This window comes from Wasmannia auropunctata, unplaced genomic scaffold, assembly GCF_000956235.1.
Source record: "Wasmannia auropunctata unplaced genomic scaffold, wasmannia.A_1.0 LD334208.1, whole genome shotgun sequence".
NCBI classification, from domain to species: domain Eukaryota; kingdom Metazoa; phylum Arthropoda; class Insecta; order Hymenoptera; family Formicidae; genus Wasmannia; species Wasmannia auropunctata.
The window spans coordinates 637,662-660,850 of NW_012028682.1; the positions used below are offsets into that span (position 1 = coordinate 637,662).

Here is a 23,189-nt window from a genome sequence, read left to right on the forward strand (position 1 = left end):
ATGGGACCAAAATCACCAGCACCAGTCGTGAGTCCGGGATGACCTCGAGCTCAACGCGATCGCCGATAATTGTGTGTTCTCTTTCTCTCGCCGTTCTCCCGAACGGAAAGCCCTCGTGATCATCGATCTACGGGGGCGACCGTCGATCGCGGGCGCGAAATTTCTCGCGACGACCATCGTCCGTGATTTCGATCAGAAATCATTCGCGAAATGCGGCGCGTCCTTCATCATCGTGATTCCCACCGCACGTGTCTAAGGCACTCTCGACAACTTAATAAACACCTTCCTGCGCGCGCATTGGTAAAAATATTTCCGCGAACTCTGCGCGTGTCAGAGGTCGTAAGATGCGCAAAAATGTAATTAACAAATGTAATTATCTTATCCCGTCGCGAACAGGTAATGATTATGTCGGCAAAGATATTTTCATCTACCGTCAGATACGTATACGACATTACGCCTGCGAGATTGACGTTTCATTTCTTCTTAATTCCGTATCTTCGCTTGTTTGCAATACGGAAGGACGGCGTCGCGTCGCGTGTACGAATGAAAAAAAGTTTTCGTATAAAAAATAGATTGTCTCCCCAGATTTCATCTTCGTTCGTTATCGTTTCGAGAAACGGAGCGGCGCACCAGGCAGCGGCGAATAGTTCCGCGCGCTGAGTGTGGTGTCGACGTATCGCGTATGTGTTATCAGACAGCTCGAGGATCCGACGAACAGGTGCCGACAAGCGATCGTGAGAATAGAGAGGAAAGAGTCATTTCTTCCCTTTTCTCTTGGCGAATTTCCACCCGCTCGCGTCTTCGCCTCGCGACGAGAGTCTCGTCGAAACGAAAGACCGACCCGGTGGAGAATCGCGTGCTTAATATATATTATTGTTTAAGAGAAAAAAAAAGAAAAAGAAAACTCAAAGACACACGCACATACACACGCGTAGGAGACAGAGAGGGAAAGTGAAAGGGAGTGGGAAAAGAGGGGAATAAATCATAAGGCGAAAGTGATCGCCCAAAACGGGCGTACTAAGCGGACCCAACCGTGGCTCGACGTTATCATCGCGGGATAATATCGAGCATGGCGGATCATTATTTCTTTTTTTCTTTCTTTTACCTTTTGATCTTTGCGCCGGGCTCTTCTTCGCGAAGTCACTCGCTCCAGATCGCGGGCGCCTGTACTCGCACAAAGGAAGAGATTGAGAAGACAGAGGGGAGGGAGGGGGGAGAAGAGGGAAGGCGGAAGGAGAAACGAAGCAATATCCCTTATAGACAATAAGGATGGCAGAACTGGTAAACCAGTCTCTGGCTGCGCTCCGTCTTCTTCATGATGCCCTTCTTGTAGTACTGCCGGATGCTGCGGCTGAGCTTGTCATAATTCATCGCGGGCCGATTCTTCCGCTTACCCCAGAGCCGCGCCACGCGCACCGAGTCCTCGATCTTGAAGACCCCTTTGTTGCGATCGAGCCAGCGTATGCAGGAGCCGTGAACGCTCGGGCTCTGCAGCAGCTCCTTCAGGAACTGCCAGAGGTGGATGTGGCTGCCACCGTTGCGCATCTTGCCGCCGCCATTGCCACCGTTACCGCCGCTCTGAGCGGAAGCGCAATCCTCGTCCTCGTCTGCACGCAGAGAAATCAAAGGAACGCAAGGGGTGAGGGATAGAAGAAGCGAGACTGATTTATATCGCGCTTATATAGTTATCAGTATCGGTAGTTCAACTTCGCACGCGCGGTGCGTTACGTTTTATTCGCGCGTGGAAAGTCAGGCAAGTCCACTTGATTTTTTTCAAGATGAATGATCATTCGATAAATAATGGTCCTCTAAATAATACAAGAAACATATAACGTACCATCTGAGAAATCAATGGCGCAGGGAGATTCCTTGAGGCTAACTGCCGTTGCGTTTCCGACTGTCGGAGTCACGGCGCTGTTCGGAGACTGAACTACTCCCGTGGGACTCCAGGAAGCGGCCAGAGTGTTCCGCGGCGACTCCTCGACGGCGGCCTTCCAGATCTCCAATTGCGCGTGCAGCATGCTTCCGCACTTCAACATAAACAGTCGTATCGGCATTATTAGCCTAATTATCCATAGCTTGTGGACATTCTACGTATTAAATAGCGCATTCGTCAATGTTCAAAGTTCAAACAAACTCAGTCAATCACAAACTCATTGTCAGTCCATTATAATACATCAAATATATTCGATCGAGGTGTACTGAAGACCAAAACTAGTTTGCCTTCAAGATCACGGGGGGCGATTAAAAACGAAAGGCGTGCACGGGGAAGAATAGATGCGAGAAAAAAAAGGAAAGAGAAATATAAGGGAGATAGACGGAGATAGAAAAGCGCGCGCGTTAGGAGCGCGTTAGAATTCCAACGGAAGAGTCGTTGACGTCGTTGTGCGCGAGAGAAGAGAAAGCGGCTCCGTTGAGAGAGACGCAACGCAGCAGGCAAGACATTCGAGCGGTTGACCCACTTCTCGATCGTTTCTGCCGAGCCAATGGCGCGCGCACCGGTAGGCACGGGTAAAGCCGATCCTGCTGATCGCGGAATGAGTGTTCGAGAAGCGGTATGTACGCACGCACGCACGCATGTACATATACATATTTATTTCGGACGCGGTTCCACATCGCCGTTACATCCTCGATGGTTATCCTCACGGTGCACAAACGCGCCGACATCCGCGGAGAGGCGAGATGCCCGTTTGATGGGAGACTCCATCTCGAGTGATTGGGGCAATATTTATTTAGCTATTACTCCGAACAATTCCGAATTTATAACAATCATTTGCAGAATTTTGTATGAATTGTTGAAATTAGATCGCGTGGTGCTTTATAACGAAGCGCATTTCCTTCGATCTGCCAATGTAATCTGCGCGCAGAGCATTCCTGTGTGTGCCTCATCCAGCGGCGCAATCATACTCGGATACTTCGCAATGTTCCGAGAAACAAATATTCTCGCGTATCGATAATCGCCGCCATTAAAACGCGATGCCAAACCGCAAAGAATGCCGTAATTATTTCCTCGAGAAGCCGACAAGCGAACGTGGCATGACTCGTCCGAGGCTTACACGTCAGCATTAAACGCCATTCATTAAATGCAATCCAATTTTCTACTCTTTCACTTATTTCAATATTTTACCTTTTGTTCGATTTAAAAAATACCTAAATGCAGCATCGCACATTTGTGAGAATTCGAGAGATATACTAAACGGTTAAAAAAAAAGATTAAATATTAATTTTAAATTCAACTGAATAAAATCGCGCGTACAAATTGTAAAGTCAAATCGGCAGAATGAACCTTTGAACAGACGATGCGAAATATGCGTGCACATTTGTGAATTGAACCATGAATGAAGTCCGCGAAGGAAACGCGACCGCACGTCGCATCAACGAAGCACAAACAAACGAGGAAAGGACTTTGCGAGATCGCAGATAGAACGTGACCATAAGCCTGACCATGATTCCACGCTACGCGAACTACCGCGATACTTCGCAGCGCGATTATCCAATTACTAGACGCAAAGCGGAATCCATTATGCATGACTACTTCCCCGCTGCTCGCCATACACCCAGCTACTCTACTCGCTATTAATTTCCGTTAGACTTACGCCTGTAATTCTCTTCGAATAATGAGATACGCATCGATCGACGGGACGGGACTCCAAGATTTACGTGCTTACGATTTAAAAACATAACATAATCATCCGGAGTTTATACGGCATCGATAATGTTACAAGTTTTTAACTGCCTTTGATGTTTCCTGTTTTTCTTCGACGGATTCAGGAAGGTGACGGAAAAAAAATTAATTCTTCGTTAATGAAGCATAGAAATATATTTTACTCTTCGTCCTTTTTTACTATATAATCACCGTACTAATGAAAATGATCAACGAATGAAATGTACTGTAATTGTAAAAAGAGAAGATTGCGCTTCTTATAGAAGAAACAAATTTGTTAAAAATAATTCATCTTATAATGCAATGTCAAGTTCATTTTCTTAGCTTTGTCAAGTTTAGGGTTAACTGCAGTCAGCAGTAGGTATAATCAATATTGGCGCAACCGGTTTTTAGCACGCTCGATGGCGCGATATAAAACTTGTTACTTAATAAACGACTTAACTGCTTGTTGTATGCACAAGTATCAGAAAAGCTAGCAGATAGAAATCGTCATAATTTGTTGTTTTCTTAGTTCTCAGCTCGAATTATGATATATTCATAAGATAATTTCATACTTTGATTCGTCAAGTAATCACATTAATAATATCTTATAAGTAATTAAGTTACTTTATGTGCATTCTTCGAACCATGGTACTTGCAATTGCATAAATCAGACATTATTTGCGACAAGATAGAAGATTGAATTTATAGTGTAAATGTGCGCTAAATATATTTGTGATCAAAATCGATATTGTCATTATTAGCTGACAAGATTGCGGGACGAAGGTACTCGATATATATGATAATGCGAAATATTGTTTTATTTAAAGTAATATTATAATTGAGGGATTATGTTTTTTAAAATTTATAATATATCTTGATCAAACTTTCTCATGGGTACTTATCGCTGACATCGCGTTGTAATATTAAATTACACGAGTTTTAATCTGGTAAAACGGAATCGAAGATTAAAAGTAAAAAGAGACTTCGCTACAACCTTGGACAATCTTTTAGGGCCTCTTTCCCTGAAACCGTATCCCTGACGCAAACGTGTAACTTTCACACGCCAGATGATTCTCGGGGGAATTCCGATCCCGTGACGTTATGTCGAAATCTTGAGCGACGTATATATTCTACCATTTATTCTTCGGGTAGGGATTACGCGGAAGGAAACGTAAACGCGCATCGATTACCAGGAAATTCACTTTCACCGGACCTCGGCAACGGACATTTCTCAAATCCCCCTCTGGTTTCTTCATCAAACGAACGCGAACTTGCGCACGACGCTCGCGGATCGTTACGATAATGACGGATGAAGTTAAAATCACGCTCGCTGGTTGCGTGTAACTTTCCTGGTTATCAAATTTAAACTTAATTGCCATAATTTCACCGAGACACGTGAATTTATAACTGATTCACATTCATCCTGCTATTATATCATGCATGCTCTCCCTGATAAGCACTGACATTTATTCAAAATTAATTAGTTATGAAATAAGTAATACACAATAATTTAATTTTAAATACGTGATTCACGAAAATATTTTTGCTATCAAAAATAGAAATTACAAATAAAATACGGCACATAACACGACAATTACGGTGATAAATGCAAAATCTATTATAAATTTTCGCGACGCGACGAGAGATAAGTTTTGTAAAAAATCCAACGATATCAATGAGGCAGATAAGAATGCATTTTCGCAAGATTGGGTATTACTTTATTATTGTTGCTAACATCATCGAACATCCATATACTGAAATACGGAGAGAATGTCATGCAAAAAAAACTCATGCGCAAATTTAAGTGTTGTTTTTTCCTTGGCTGTCACGTCAGACCTCCTTACATCAACGTGAAATAAAAGCATTTCGAAAATCACGCGGCTGATTGATTCGTCGAAAGCACGTATGTACAATCCCCGACGAGGTCGATCATCGCAGACGCAAGGCATTGCGTAACGGTACACGTCAAAGCTGAGAGTCGTGTATGCGGTTAACGCGTAGTGTGTGAGAAAATAAAAGTCGGACACGATAAGATGTAAAAGTAAAGAATAAGAAATTAATACGAAATTTTTTTTTTACAATATCTCAAGCGACTTCTTTGCTCGAAGGTTGAAACCGATGTCTGAATATAGATACCTACATTTAGCTATTTCTGTCGCGGAAAGCTTCAAGAAAACAAGTAAATCTTTTATTTCTCACTTATATTTAATCCGACTATATAAGAATTTTCTTGAAGCAAATTCAATCATTGCGTGCAAAATATTTACAGGAAAATGGAAAAATGGAAAAATTATAAGAAAAGATGCCGCGCTCAGTAAAATCTTTGCTACGAAGAAAAAATAATAAACGTGAAGAAAAATATTTTATAATCATCTATGTACATAATTATTTGAGTGTTGCTACGCCCTAGTTTCGTTGTAAGATAATTTGGATGAAAGTATGTTCGCTCACCTGGGGTGCTCTCTGGCAGAATTCCTCCTCTGTGAGGGAGGCCAGGGTTGCGCCGTCCACGTTGAAGCTCTCCATTGGCACCGAGGGCAATTGCAGTTGCCGCCTGGCCCACTGCACCCAGGCTGCCACATCCGCCGCGCTCCAGCGTCTGGGCTCTGCAATTATAAACGCCGGAAATCTGACGTTACTCCTCCGTTAGCGGTCGCCAACCGAAAAACGCGGCATCAAAAAAAAAATCAGAAACTTGGAGAGCCGATCGCTGACGAGATTTTTTTCAAATTACACGAATATTCGTATCCTCCAAGACTAATCTTAGAGTGTGTTACGACATCGCGCAGAAGTAGTCGCGTATACGAGCGTAGAAGGGTATAAGGAACACAAATCTGTAAGGCGTAATTATATCGATGACGTGGATCTTCGTCACGGCACAGCGCCGTAATTTCGTAACTCCGCGTGAAAGCATGCCGATACACAACACTTGGTAATTTATTTAAAGTATGACATCATGGTTCAGATTAATAGACGAACTAGTTGCATATACGACGACGACAACGAATACGAAAACCATGACGACGACGACGACGACGACGACGACGACGACGACGACGACGACGACGACGACGACGACGACGACGACGACGACGACGACGACGACGACGTCGAAATTACTGCCTGCGGCAAGGTAACGAGAAGGTCTAACGGAACGAGGCTATAGCCGATACTTAACCGAGAAAACCAAAGTGCGCGTCGGAATTTCTGATGGCTCGCTCGTAATCATGTCGTCCATACATCATCGAGTGGCACGGAGTGAATTTCCACAGTGTCTGATCACGAGGAGAGAGTTTATATAGAGATGGAAAAGTGAGATATCGACGAATCTCAGCATTGCATCAGAACTGTGACCACGATAAGTAGTTTAACAGACCAGATTAAAAAAAAAAGGTGCTTGACTCGATTTTAAGTCCTTAAAGTTACAGAACGATAATAAGCGCGCTACAATCTATAACCGTGTGAAACGATGAGGATTAAAAATCACGAAAAGATCATTCTTGCGAGACTTACATTGTCGAGATGATCTTAGTAAAAGATGTAATGATAAAACCTTAAGAAACGCGGGAATAAATCTCACTTGATGATTACCGTAAGGTTGATAATAATAATAATTAACGCGCACGTGATTGTAGCCATTGTCACGGCGACTATTATAGAAATGGCGTGCTTATATAAGGATATACGCACTTACTCTCCATTACTTGCAATTAATCTCCAGCGAGATAGTATCGATAATCATAAGGCATATGGTTTTATATCACATCTTTTATCAATTCAGCTCTTTATTTCATTATCCGGTATTTACGATTATAACAAATATGCCACGACACCACAACTTGTGCTGTCTTGATTAATTCGCAATGCTTACAAAAAAAAAATTCGGTGCATTTCTTTATGAGTTTCCAAAGCTACTTTGTGTGCTTCAATGAAAAAAATTATGATAATCGAGATACGCGATTCATCTTGTGGACAACAGAAAATTGTGTTATAAAATTCTAATTAAATTTTTCTGGAATTTTAAAAAAATCTCTCACCTGGGTGAATACCGAGCGCTACGCAGGTGTTGTCAAAGTCCTTCTGCAGTTGCTGGATGGCCAGACTGAGGACCGGCTCGAGCTGCTCGCGGGCGAGATCGCCGACGCATTCGCCAGCCTCCATGTCCTCGACAAAGCCGGTGCCGACGCCGCCGAGATCGACGGGTCTTAGATTGTACTTCCTCTGGAAACTAGTGTCCCTCAGCACTTCCCGCAATAGCTGGTGATCGCTCTTCTGGCCGTCCTTGAAGAGTTCCTCCTCCTTTCGCAGAGGATTCGCCAGCTCCTCTCGCGAGCCTCGTTCCACCTTAGGCTGGCTCGTCTTGGAAATCTCCGCCACGTCTTTGCGAAGGGTGACGCCCTTAAAGAGGAGCTCGTGCAACGCTGAACTACTCTCAAACTCGCTCGAGGGACTGGGCGAAGATGAGGAAGGGGACGGCGACGAACCGTTGTTACTAGAGACGGATCGAGGCTCCTCCTTGAAGAGGATCTCTTTGAGCAACGGGTGCCCCTGCACGCCGGTGTCCTCCTTCTTCGGCAGGAAGTCGGCGTCGAGACTATTATAGATATCCTCCTCGCTTCGAGGCGGAGTACAGGGCACCGTGCAGTCGGTTGAGTCCTCGCGGTAACCCAGACTCTCGGCTAAGAGTCTGTAATCATGCGAAAATGCGCGGTCCATTCCCGTTAAAAGATTGCAAACGAAGAAAACGACGGATGCGATAAATAATGGCACTCAGGTATGATACTAAATGCGAGCGATTAGCGATTTTTAATCTCGCGCGCGTCGTAATAATCACGTAATAATCATATATATATATAATCTCCAAAATCTCTAGTTGTAATGTAAAAAGAAAAAAAGTTTTTTTGATGTTTCCGTTAAAAAAAAATCGATTAGAAATTTTTCCAAGTATTTGCGCGTCTTTAAAATGAATGTCAGCTATCTCACAAAATCATAAAAAAAAGTCGCAATGTCTACCTGGATTCCTGAAGGATTGCCAAAAGATCGAGACTCTTCTCCCTCTTGATCGGTTGCTTGGTTGACGGTTCCGGGCTGGTGGGGTAAAACTGGGCGCTCTGAGGGCTCCTGGGTACGTAGTAGGGGCTCGTCGGGTACCCCGGCGAGGATCCCTCGTGCGAGTAGTTGGGCGACAACGGCAACTCGCCGTTCGGATACGGCGGGCTCTGGTAGGTCGTGGGCGATCCCGGGCGCGGCGAGCGTGCCTCCTGCTTGATCTGCAAGCTCTTCAGGCAGACTTGGCCGCCGGTCGGGCTGTAATCGTCCGGCAGGAGGGACAAATCGAACTGAAAAGTGCTGTAGTCGAACGACGGCGAGTAACCGGCCGCGGTGGGCACCGTCTGCGGCATCTGAAAGAGAATCGAAGATCGTAGATCGTACATACCGTCATTCGGCACGATTAGCTCGCAAAAAAAAAAATGTAGAGAAGAGAAAGCGGCGCGCTAAGACGCCCGCCCGCCGCCTGACGTGCGAGACGTTTCTCGCGGCCCGTCGCGGCCAAGGCTAGATCGATCCGAGAGAGTATCTACGAGGGGCACTCCTGACCGTAAGTGGCTAATGCTCGTAATTAGAACGCGATTGTGGTTTTGTGGTGGTCGGCCGGCAATCGCGCCTATGCGAACGCATAATGGTGGCACCGGCCGCGGTAACGTTGCATAAGCGCGAGAAAGAGACGCGTCACAGAGAGAAAGAAAATCACTAGATCCATTCCTCGAAAGCTTATTCAATCATTCTATACATTGTAGCTATCTCGTGGAACGCATTATATTAATCATATGTAACAATTTACTCCAGGTTGCACCCCAGATTATTCGATTACACGATTACACTTCCGCGAAGGTCGGAGATTCAGTAAAAAAAAAAAAAAAAAAAATGATGTGTCTCTCGACGCGCTCGATAATAACAGATAATCGCGTCGGATTTCGCAATACGTTTCTCTCTCAAGAATCGTCTCTACGATAGAAATAAAATTCCCACAGGAGATAGCGCGGCAGTAACGAGTAAGGTGAGCCTCGACAACTGTTCGCTGGATCGTAAAGTGAACGCGCACGTACGTTATAAACGTACAAGGGGGAGAGGCAATAAACCCAATCACCTTTTGTAGTCCGGACGATATGTTGTTCTTCATATCGATCCGCGCGAAAGCGAAAATCGCGCCGTTCGCGGTACCGCGGACGAAACACTTTCCCCGGAGACCTGGGCCCCGGGCTGGACCCGATTGCCCGTTTATCTTTCAGCGTGTTTATTGCCCGTCTTGCGTTTGACCCCGCGTCAGTTTGTTACGCTTCGCGAGTCGCTCATGGCGATCGTACTGTCTGCAGCCCGGGACGTGCGACTGTTTCAAGACTTAACCGAAACCGAAGAGAATTAACAAGGGAAAATAAACTAAAAATTACCTTTAATCAATTACATTTAACTGTACTTATGTTGGCAACGAGAAATACGAATGAGGAGATACGACGGAGTCTATAAAAGTTAGAGATGAATTATGAATATTGCGGAATATTCGCATAAATTCTCATAAAGAAAAAGTCGATGTAAAGCTCAAGAAGAAATACGTCGCGTTGTGAAAAAAAAGTCGTAATGCTAACGTCCAGAAAAAGTATATATGTATATCGAATATATCTAAAAATATATATATCTATAAATAGACGAAAGTAGAATCATCATAAATAGATTCGTTAAAAGCGTCTGAAAAAGTGACAATTGTTTTCATGAACCAGAATGCTGATTTCTGAAAAGAGCGGGACAAGCAGCAAGAGTTTCGGGTATCGCGACCTCGGATCGCGTCGGCGCTCATCTCGCGGCAAACAAAACGTCGGAGATAGGCGCGTCGAGAGAGAGACGAAACGCCCGCCTCCCGGCGGGCCCCGGTGTGGTGCACCTTAAGGGCCCATTTATCTCTACGTGTGTTTATTGCCCGTCGTGTGTTTGACCTCGCATCAGTTTGTTACGCTTTGTAAGCCCATTACAGCGTTCCCAGTGCATCTTCCCTCGCGCTCAGGCGGGGTCGCATCTGACATTTTGACGTAGTGCCCCGCAAAGGTCGACGCGAAATAAACGATTATGCCCACAGACACATGCGCGCGCGCGTGCGCTCTCAGACAAACGTAGAGACACAATACTTCTCCCACTTTGATCGTACGAGAATACTTCACGTGCACGTAAACGCACGCGAACGCTTCACGTACATACACGAGCGCACGGATGCATGGGAGCTCCAAAGAGATACGAGCGAGCACACGGCAAAAGCGTATACTGCTTATTCTCTCCCGGAGCCTCTCGAAAGGCTCCGAGAGGAGAAAGAGAATGTTTATCTATATACTGATGGAATCTAAGAACGATGCACCTCTCTCGGGAGAAGAATCTTCCTGGATTTACTACGCGCGAAACCATGGTATGAGACTCGGCCGTCGGTCTCCCAACTGCGTGAAAATATTCGCGTCTCTGAAAAAACGCCCGATCAGCACTCTCAATCAAATATGATCATTAACGTCGAGATATTATATTTGAAACTCCGGAAACCTTTCTGCACGTAAGATAAGACAACTGCACAGACGCTTCGTGCTCTTATTGTTCTTGCGTCACTTTACATTAAGAGATGTAATTAATTATTTCATTATCAAGAAACGAAGGAGTTTTGGAAAATCTAATTGGCTTCGGCGGTAAGGCACTTGCATGTGCGAGAATGGTGCTCCCATGGAGAACCATTTAATGGCTCTCCTTGAGTCTCTCGCTATACCTTCCTCTCGAGACTTTCGCAAAGACAAGCCATTGACGTCACGCGTTCGACTAATCGCCGGTGCAGCTGCATTCTCCCCTTCCGTGCGCAAAACACGGGATTCCACCGGAGTCACGGGCCGCAACAGCCACGGGGCGACCTCATAATTTTCGAGAGAGACGGTCGTCCTGTTTAAACACCGTTATTTATTCGCAACTACACGGCGGTACACGGTACCCCGTCACCATCCCCGCGCAATCGCGTTTCCACATTAATAATTCCGAAATGTGTGTCTTGGCTGTTTTTATACACGTAAGAAACCATATTGTTTAGCATATCGATGGATATAGACTCTAAGAATATCACGCTATTATATAACATCTTGTCGTTCTACAATTTCGAAAGATAAAAGAGAACATTGTAAGAATTACAGTGTATATACTCTGTAATTATACAAATATCTTTTCATTTCTCTCGCTTTTTTTAACCAAATTCATTCGTCTTTCTATTATTCGAAAAATATAAAGATGTAAAAATATCTAGATAAAATTATTACGAAGCTATGCATAGCTAGTTAATGCTATATATAGTCGTGTCGTCGCAATTCCAAAGTAGCATCAAAAATAAGGTTTCTTCTTCAAATTAATTGAACATCGATAAACAGAATGAATTATCGGATTGTTATGACGCGATACACCTCCATTTTGTTATTAACAACGAAAAGCATGTGTACGGTGTCGCGATGACAAGAATTATCGTCGTTGAGACGCCTGCCAGCGCCTGCGAGCGCGATAATGCGCGAGTTATCGGCCATATGCGGTTTCGTAATACGTATTCGAGTTTTCACGATCTCGCGCGGACTTTGGACGTTCACGTTGACATTTTGAGCGAGAAATCGCGACCTTCGATAACACTGTGACCACGAAATGAGAGACGAGGCGCTCTCTTCGAGACGTACGGTTTTTCGTTCGCGCGCTGTAAAAACGTCTTCGCGGCGTCTACCGAGTCACCGTTTTTGAATATGCATTCCACGCTCACGGAAAAAAAGAGAGGTGAAAAATTACGAGACGATCATAAAAACAGGAGTGTCTAAGATGCGTATTGAGATGTGCTCTCTTATCTTTGTCTATATTTGCACACATATTGATATATTGTATAAATATTTGTGAGTGCGAGCACATTTTTAGTAACATGCTACATTAGCATTCGTTGTGAAATCAAAATATGCACTGTAGGCATATCTAAGTGCGATTTTATGTAGCATACATAATTACATAGTTTAATCACATTTTCGTCTTCATTAGCTTAATGGAAATGTTGCCACTTAAGAAAATGACAACATACATCATCTTTCAGATGACAATTTAGACTCCAAACAGGCAAAGTCTCAATTAAAATTTTTGCATGATGAACTTTAAAGAATAGCAATCTTTAAATTGAAAAAAGTTTTTGTACTTTCAAAAACCCTTCAAGTAATTCATAGAAAAGAGAAGTGCGGAAACTATCAGAACAATGACATTATAATTCGCAAGATTTAATATTTCTTTTTAATTCTATTTTGACACAAAGGGACTCTGAGATCTTTACATCTAACTAGCGAAAATTATATAAATCTGTTACAATCTCATTTTGTTTTTTATCTATCAATTCGATTTTAAAAACCTCATAAATTTAAATTACTTTTTTATTCTTGTGCAATTGATTTAATTCTTACATATTTTTCTGCTAATGTAGTTAATGAAGAAACATGAAGAGATATCTTTATTTTAATTGACACATAACAGCGTCTTTGTTTTCGCCATATAAATTCCACTAAGCAATTAAAAGAGCTATTCCACCGTACCTGATATTCTTGTTAATTACCTCACTCGCAGTCATACCGCTTCGTAATGTCGTTATTAACGTGCAACATGAAAAGGCGAAGAGATGCAAAAAGGCGAGACTTTCGGATATTACAAACCCGAAATTTTTCATCGATGCATTTTTCGTACTCGCAGAAAGGTCAATCGCGCATGCAAAGTGCAACTCTTCATCACACATAAAGTGTCGTAAAGAAGAAAGCCAGAAAGTACGTTAAAGGTCTCTTTTTCCTATGAAAAAGTTGATTCGAATTTGGCCAGAAGATCTGCCATTGAAATAATAACACGGTAGAAACGAGACACCCTATATATATACAAATCCACACACATACAGGTGTATATACATATACGCAGATATATCTTTATTCGCATCATCATGTCGTTTTACGAGTCGGAATATTTATGAGAGGAATTTCCTCCCGAATTACCATCATTGTGACGAGGTACGATGCGCGAACGGCCAATCGCGACCGGTATTCTTCCACCTTGTCGGGCATTTATTTCGCTCGGACGTTCGTGCATCGTACAATTAATTCCACTAACGCTAAATGCGGCAAACTGATGTCAGCCGCCTCAACCTGAACGCGGGAATTGCGGCTCGCGTGCGTCATACCGCTGAATTACTCCAGAAACCCCGTTTCCAGTTCGTCGCTCATTCAAACCCGTCTCGGTCCGGGACCACGCTGTACAACGCTTTCGGCCATTAAAATTAAATGTTTATATAAAGTAAATAGGCACAGGCGTAAAACATTGCTTGCGCGTTCCGCGGAGAGCGTTAATTGGTTTGAAAGAAATAATTAGGGAATTTCTCGAGCCAATTAAAAACTTAATTATCAAAAAGAAAGATTCTGGATAAAGGTTCCTCGGAATGGACTTGTTAACGCTATTATCCAAAGATAACAAGATGGAAAAAAAAATATTAAAAGAATTCTGTCGAATAAAATGAAATGTCAATGCGCATCTTATACGAAAATAGCAAGCGACTGAAATCAACATTTAACGTAAATACATTCTAAATATCCTCTAATTTTCGATCGACCGATTCATAAAAAATTTATATTCTTCATACATATTACATAAGAATCCAATTAGAATGGAAGAAAAATACTCTAATCACAACATGTTTATCGCATTGAATGGATTACAATGCAAGCGACTAGATACGAATTAGCTTCTAGCGAACTCTTTTCCATTCAGCTTCAATCGATTTCATTTCGTGATATTACATCCATATTACAGCCTTGCAACACCGTTCACCTTTGTCGAGCGGCTTTAGCCGATTATGCTTTTAGCGTATCAAAAGCGACATACGGAATTCATTATATATACGTTTGCGGAGAAATCAACCGCCGCTACCGTCGTTACAATCGCGCAGCGAACATCAACTGTCAAGGATTACTCACTTATTCCTCGAACGAAGATGCAGGAAGTATTTTTGCGGCTCATTATCCGCAGCTGATTTCTATGCATTATTAGTGCAACGGAGACAACGGACCGCCGCGATATACACTCCAGCCTCATCTGCATATTTTTTTCCTCGGATTAATCGTCGTCACCTGTGTGTATGTATATGTGTGTATGTGTTATCCGTGACGTCATAAAGCCGCATTAAAATAGTATCGCAGCATCTCGAGGCGAGATACAAACATTACAAAAGTGAGTAGTAGGTTTTCCCACTTCAATTCTGTACACTTCACTCGCCTCGCCACATCGCGATTATATCTTTCTACCTGGACATCTTCCATTATATTTAATGGACGTCTTCCATTAAATCTTAATCAAGCGTCAAAGTAGATAATTTTAAATCTCATGCATACACCTTGCCCAATCCTGCGTACTTTCGACAGATTTTCGAATCAATCGAATCAGTTTTATGAATCCTTTTTTTCCATCATTTTTGTAACAAACGTGCGTCTTCTCGAATTATTCTCGAATGTTATCTATCTACTATATTTTCTGTCTTCTGTCGCGCATCTCTTATTTTCGCCGTGTGTAGTTTTCTCTCAGGATTATTCTCTCGCGTCACGGCTGTCTCGCGTGAAATCTCACCTGTGGATATTACCTTAATTATGTCCTATGTGCTTCAAGGCCATTGCGGACATTCGATTTCGATGAAAAAAAAAGTCCCTATTACACATTAAGTGTAATCTCGGCGCGAGGAATATTTATAATTCTTCGCGGTCGCGTGGTTATTCATGTAATCAATTACCCATCGCGCGAGTAGTGAATAAGTAGGAAAAATGATAGTAATCGCTCGTTTAATTTACAACCGTTCGCAGCATTTCACAGACTATGACAAACATCGAGACATCGTATAATGTGTTTTTTACGCATAGTTTGATTGAATTCTTAAAACTTTCATTCATCCTGTTTCTCAAACAAATTATATCGAAACGGTAATTTTATAAATATATATATAATCAAAGACTATAAAAAGTCACTCACTTACTATTCAAATACAAGTGAATAAAACTGATTATCTCTGACGCGATCTTATATTTTATAAAGATAAATAAGATAATGCATATTGACTGTAAATTAATCAATTGATTCAAAAATCGATAGAGAGCGCACATATGGTGGATCGACGAGCGAGCGATTCTCCTTGAATTAAATCAAGTAAGATACATATGATGCAAGCGTAAAAGGTAGAGGAAATAGCGTTTAAAAACGAGGTAATGCGCCAAGAAAGCGTGTAATAATCAACATATCAGCGGTATGAGCAGATGCGCGAGTATCGCGCTGGATATGTAAGCTGTTGTCCGCGTAACACTCGAGAACGGAAATTATAGGCGAGTAATACTGCGCTTCATGATAATGCGCATAACGTATATGTACGCGACGTATGGTCCGAGAATCCGTGCGGAAATGCAACAACGCGAGCAGGACGTTGCGAGCGGCGACGGCGGCGCGGCGTCGCGTTTCGCACTGCAGCGACGTAGTGCAACCCCTGATGGCTACTTTATCGCCACGCGGTGGGTAAACGACGGCATCGCGGACACTAATGACTGAAGTTTCCTCCATTCTTGTGTCTCTTGTACACGCCGCCGTTAAGTCCCGCGCTTTATCACGGGATAACAGCTGCAGCGTTTCCCTCGTCGCGCGGAATACTTACGGTACTTCTACAGGGAGAATCGCGTTGCTGATCCAAGAGGGAACCCGCAAAGTGCTTGTACCATCGGTTATCGGAGAAGGTCAGACCTTTGAAAGTCTGCTCGTTCATTTTTATTTTGCGAAATAAATCTTCGTGAACACGATGTTTAGAATTTTTGTCTTATAAAGTAAATTTGCAATTTTCTGAATATTTGGAATCGTTGATGTGACCACTTGCAGAAACGGATTCATAATTGCCTAAGTTGTCGGCTGATTTCCGTCTAACCGTTTCAGCGGTTCCTCCTGATGATCGTGTGCCTTAATCCGGTGAAGAGAGAGCGCGCGCGGAAGGAAAAAGCGGAAGATCGAGTGGGAAGATCGAGAACGGTCAGCGAGGCAAGACAAATAAATAGGCATCCGCGATAGCGTAAATAGTAACATAATACCGCATAATGGGGGCATAACGCGCCACGGTAATGCCGTCGGTGCATCACCGTGAAGAAGTTATGGCAGGTCGGCTTTTGTCCGGCGCGAGCGAGCTTTAAAGTAGCGTTATTAAGCGACTCACGGACGCCTCGGATCTCTCCCCCTCCCCCTCCAACAGAATTGCGTCCTAGGGCACTATCCTATACGTCCGTGGATAACCCAGCGAGAGGATCGTAAATTCGCGTCCGGGACTCCGGGGCCCACAAGTCCCCGGCTACACGGTGGACTTCTCGTCGTAGCTTCATTCGAGAAGACTGCAGATCTCGAACATCACGTTTATTCCGCGAGATAAATTCGCAAATGTCGGTTTCGTTTATTCCATCATCTCTCATCTTTCTTTCTCTCGGGCTTGTTTAACGTTTATTTTAGTAACATCTCCGATATACCTACTGTTTAAAATATTATTTTCTTTTAAATCTAGAAAATATAATAAAATATATTTTCAATGAATGGACTCAGTAATACACAGAGATAAAAGTTAAATTTATCATTTAAAATTTATTTAGAGAGCAAGTACACTTATTATATCTTCCTGTAAATAATAAAAGTATTAATTTATTCTTGATTCTATTTTTTGCTATTACTTTTGGTTTATTAATGATCTCGCTAACAATACTTATTTATATTAATGTTGTCGATACATATTTTTTTTTTCATTTACATTTCTTCTCGAGATAAAATTGCAAACGTTCATTCCAGCAATTCGGAAAAAAATTTAATCTTAAATTACAGATTACTTTAAATCACAAAACCCGGTATTGAATGATTGACGATGTGAAAAAAAAAACAATACAGCTGATTAATAAACGAAGAAGCGACGAGAAACGGCGTGGTAATGTCACACGTGATTTATATAACGATCGCACACGTGATAATTTTATGGGAAATTCGTTGAAACATCTCTCCCTCGAGCGCCCGTACACTCTCTCACGACCGTTAATCGACTCTCGTTAATAATTGCCTCATTATTGCGCATCGTTGCGCCGCCCGTAGCCGATATATCGACGATGTACGCTATTAATAACACTTTACCGCCCACGCATCGCCCTCGCGGCTCTAATGTCTTACGTGCGTGTGTGCTCACTTCACACGTACACGTTGCACGACGTGTTACGACAGGCGTTACAATCGCGAAAAATTCGCGCCAGGTTTCACGCAATCGAGCGCTTCGACCGCGCATGGAAGACATTATTAGAGCGTTTCTCTCTTCCTGAGACCTGAGGAAATTTAATGAAAAAAAAACTCTTTCTGTGATAATTCCATAAGTTTACCGTAAAATCTTGTACGGATTGTTCCCACGGAAAATTTTTTACAACAATGATTCGTGATGAAAAAATTTATCTCAACATTTAAAAATCTACTGTTTAAAAAATGTATATACTGCTTAAATAAAAAGAGCCATTTATGTTTATATAAAAAATGGCTTACCTGAAACGCGATCTGAATCTTCGATTTGAAGGTACGTATACATATTGTATAAAAGTATTTAAAATAAAAATAAATAATTTAGATGGCATTGAAGGATAAATATTATGCAAAATATATCTTTTTTGTCTCTTCAAGGTTATTTTTTCTTCAAGATTATCAAGATTATCCTTTTGAAGATTGGGCTGTATATATATATGTCCTGTTTAACAGGATTAGAAAATTATTTCAGGCTAATTCAATATTTTATGAGATATTATTATTTTTATTCGTAGAAATCTTATATTATGCTTGCTTTAAAACCTACGAATACTCAGAATATTTTTTTACATATAATGCTGAAGAAAGATATTTGTTTCGGTGGAAACAATGTTGAAGTAACATACTTTGTTACTGAAATTAAACTGTTTGAAATAATAACGGTTTCAATACTTGCTGCAAATTATATAAAAAATTATACGATTGACAAGTATAAAAGATTGCCTGTAATCGCTTCGTCATTTCGTGCATCGCAGAAAGGTGATTTCAACATGGATCTACTACATAGTAAATGATTTCGACAGCTTCCGTGTTCGAAGGGGCCCCTTGTCATTTGTGACGCAGGACCTTGCGCTGCTTTTAAATTAGTCACATTAAAAAACTATTATAGCTACAGTTTAATTTAATATGGTTCATTCTTCAAGTATCGATCGATTGGTCAGCAAAAAATCAACAACACTTCTTTCACAAAAAAAATCTTTCAGCTATTCAATCCTGGCTAAAAGATCGAGAATGCCAAATCCGTTTCTCGAATTTGTGATTTTATCATTTCTTTCAAATATTATATCAATTTAATTTATTTAACTTTTTCATGCACAATATAATGCATATCTTCTTGTAATAATGTATATTTATTTTAATGCAATTAAGAAACTGAGAAGATAATCTTTTCTGTAACAAACCATTTCTAACTATCGGATCGATTTATTTCCATTTTTCATTAACAATGTTTTAAGTTAGCGATAAGAATATAAAGCAATATAAAGAGACTGAAAAAAAATATAAGAAAGATATAATAATAGTGAGAGAGATATAAAGAGAGTCAGGTAATTTGCAAAAGTTTAATAAGTTTTCTATACCCAAAATAAAAACTTTGTACGAACAATATTGCGCAATAAAAGAAACTGTTTATGAGTTAAATGAGCAAATAAATACCAAATAGTACATCATCAATTTAATAGAAATTCAGAGACCTTTCCTCTAATTCATGGGCTTTTTTCTAATCTTTCAGAGACCTGTCCTCTAACTCATGGGCTTATTTCTACTCTTTTCCTTGTGTCATTCGACACATTCCTATGAGATGTCTCTAACGTAAACTAATATTTGATTGTCGATCGAATCTTTACACGTGTCCCACATATCGATACCAACGGCGAAGGGTCGCCGTCGAGTAGTTATACGACTTTTTGTCCATCAAAAATTACATCGGCGCCGTTCCCCTACCTTCTCTCTACACTCCTTTCGCTCGCTTCGGAGCTCGCGCGGGCGAGAAGAGGACAGCGATAGGAAGTTGCCCGTCATGCAGGACCACGATTTGGAAAACCCGAAGTGACCGACCTTGAGGCTGCCAGCCTGTTCTGCCACGAGAGAGAAACGACCATCTCTCTTGGACACGCGGCAAGGAGAGGATATCTGCATCTCGTGAAAGGAAACGGAGAACAAGACGGACGAAAGAGACAGAGAGAGAAAGAGGAAGAGGACGAGGTGAAACGAGGGGGGATAATTGCACCTCTAGTTGTAAGGCGACTGTGAATAGCTCGATGAGTGAATATAACCCGCCGAGACAAGAAGTACGAAAGGAGGGGCAAAAGAAGGAGGAACGAGACGTTGCAGCGCTCTCTCTCTCTCTCTCTCTCTCTCTCTCTCTCTCTCTCTCTTCTATCAAAAATACATTATTAATCTTATATATACGTAATATGCGATACATACATGTCGCGAGCAAATTGAATGTTAGAGACTGTTAAACTCGATTAAATAGCAATAAAAAAATTTAATTTTACAAATCTATAATAAATGATTGTAATCAATACAATCAAATCAATACAAATTAGAAATCCGATAGTTCCGAGTAATTGTTATTTCAAACAAAAAATTGAGAGGCCAAAAATTCGAGATTAAAATTTTTTCGACATAGATATTAGCGAACGGTAAATAAAACGATCTCTTCGTAACGATTATTAGGTGCTCTCGCACAGTTTATCACTTCGGTACAAAAAAATGGATAAGAAATATCAATTCCAGACATCGAATGGCGGGAGTTCAGCAGTAAACTAGTTGATCACTTAAAAGGCATCAATCTTTTTTTATATTTCCTTTTCTCATGCAAGTAGCATTCCAATCGCGCGCGTTGCGACGCTGATCAAACCGTTATGACATAATTTATTCGTTAATAAGCGGCGATCCAAGGCGAAGCGAGAACGAGCAGCGGGCCCCGAGGGGCGAATATCCGCGCTACATAGAATAACGACGATAATGACGATAATTATGGGAGTCTTTCTCTCTCTCTTTGGGTCTCTGCGCTTTATCGCGATGGATGGCAAGACGCAACGGTACATCGGCTGCGCGATGCGGTCCGGAAATGCAGTCTGTGTTTCTTCTCGATCGTATCGGACGCGCGACATGACAGCCCCCACGATAAATATCTCTTTGTATTTTTTCCTCCGATCACATAGTTACTTCTAAACATTATCATGATATATTATATAGTTAAATAAATACTAATATAATACATTGCATACATATATAAAAATATCCTATTTAAGAAAGTTGTCCTGCGCCGGTATTTATTTCGTATTTCAAGAAATATTCTAATTTTGTAAAAGAAGAAATCGTGTTGTGTCCTGCAGTCGAGAACCAGAAAATATTTGTCGACCGTTTGCATAAAAAACCAAAGTAAAATAAATAAGATTTTTCGGCTAAAAAAAATGCGACAATTATCTTAAAGATAAGTCTTTGTCGAAATTGTGTTTGATGTACATGTGAGATTATATGGAAATAAATCTTGCGTTTAAGTATTAAAAGAATGTGAAACACAAGCGACTTGTATTTACGACAGAGTCCCGAGTAAGATAGAGTTCCTCCCAAAAAGCCGCGCGGATACAACTATCGAATCGCATTTCACAACCGCCATGCCGGTAACATTTGCGGCATATATTATGCGCACGCTGACTTATGTTTAATTCAGCGACGCGAAGCGTGGCTCGCATACGCGGAGGAATCGGCGAATGCGGCAAGATCGAGCGTAGATTCGCCGGGTCGAGAGAGTAGAGACCCAGTGCAGTCCCCGAAAAAAGCGGACGAGAAGTAGGAGTGTGCGACAAGTCAGAAATAAAATGATAATAATGATTGTTTTAAATGTGAGAGAGCTAATCGGTCAATTCAATAGTTGTTAAGCGAATTCATCTTCACCTATAAAAATTGTCAAATCTATTTAAAGACAAAAAAATGACAATTTAACGAGATGAGAATATCTTCTATAAGTTATATGTAGACGATTAAAAATTAAAAAGTTTGCAGTTTAGGGTTAGATTAGTTTTTTAAGAAGATAAATTTAAAACAACTAGTATTAATTCCATCGTAAGTCGTGATAGCAAGGATATTTTCTTTGCAGATCTCGCAAGTAAAGTTACGGAGATAATCAAGGCTCTTATACCTTTACGCTTCGATTCGATTTTTTATTCAAATTTTTTTCCAGAGCAGGTCCAGCTGGTCCGCGCGCTTTTAATCGAACCTTCGTCCCTCGGGTTCGGATAAGCGGGATTATTCGCGACATTGCCACTTCAGTGTTCACAACGTCAAATAGCGAAAGAAGAGATACAGAGAGGAGTGTAGAGAGGAAGAGGACTGCTATATCGAATAAGTGCATACGCAAAAGCGCACTACTTCTTGGAAGCCTGGAAAGCCTTTCGCGTAGGAGTTGCACGGTTTTCTTGTCCGCCACCCACGTAACCGTACCATTGTCATACCCTCGCCCGAAGCCCGAAGTGAGCGAAGCGGATTATATCACGCATACAATATAGTTATGACGGAAGAAGGAACATATATTTTCTCAAATTTATCTCGATGTATCTCAAACTAATGTAAAAGGTACTAATCGCATCAAACCACTAATACATGTATGCATATCAGTGCGTTAAACAAATTCTCGCGCGTTGCATTCAATCAGAAAGATTGGTCCCTTTAATGAACTAAACCGCATATAATTTTCGTGAAATAACCTTTCCGCAATCCAATAAATTCTACGATTCTAATCTTGCAATAATATAAAGCAACAAGTCTTTAGAATTTCGACTATTAACTAATAGATATCCGTATTTATTAAAGATATCTAAGCTACCTACGTCCACACAAAATATCTTGAAACCAGTGAAACCACGAAATAATATATAGAGTGCGTGACAACAGTTTTCTTCCTCTCGCAAATGTTGTTTTCTATCAGCGATCAAAATTCTGTAACACCGCCCCTGTAATACGTATGTAAGAAGCGTGTTATCATTTCACACAAAGGATAGTATCGCGCTATAGGAGAGCATTCTCTTGCGGTGTCACGATAGATATATACATAGCGAGAAACGCCTGCGCGCGTATGAGCGACGCGGGGGCGAACGGAATCGCGAAAAAATAAAAAAAGAAGTCGTCGATACTTCCTGTAGACGACATAACATCACCGTGTTTACGGCGCGTACCGACACGGTAATTCGCATCCGTAAATGCATCCCCAACGTCCCGCATTCTATACGAAATTACTGGCTGTAACGCGGCTTTACCGAGTCGTACGTGAAATGACAACGGGGCGCGCAAAATCGACGAGTTTGCCCCGCCGCGAGCGCGACGCAATACGCGAATGCGACATTTGTTTTTTTTTTTT

At 41.7% G+C, this 23,189-nt stretch overlaps 1 protein-coding gene across 1 annotated transcript in view; it reads right to left on the reverse strand.

Annotated features, from left to right (window-relative positions):
- Positions 1-634: 634 nt before the first annotated feature.
- Positions 635-23,189, reverse strand: part of LOC105459142 (DNA-binding protein D-ETS-4) — a 31,981-nt gene continuing 9,426 nt past the window's right edge. Inside the window, exons 2-6 of the mRNA XM_011704917.1 lie at positions 8,660-9,048; positions 7,684-8,333; positions 6,098-6,252; positions 1,838-2,030; positions 635-1,607 (exon numbers count right to left, since the gene is read on the reverse strand). Coding sequence (XP_011703219.1) covers positions 1,255-1,607; positions 1,838-2,030; positions 6,098-6,252; positions 7,684-8,333; positions 8,660-9,048 — 1,740 coding nt within the window. The 3' untranslated portion in view covers positions 635-1,254. The remainder of the gene's footprint in view (positions 1,608-1,837; positions 2,031-6,097; positions 6,253-7,683; positions 8,334-8,659; positions 9,049-23,189) is intronic.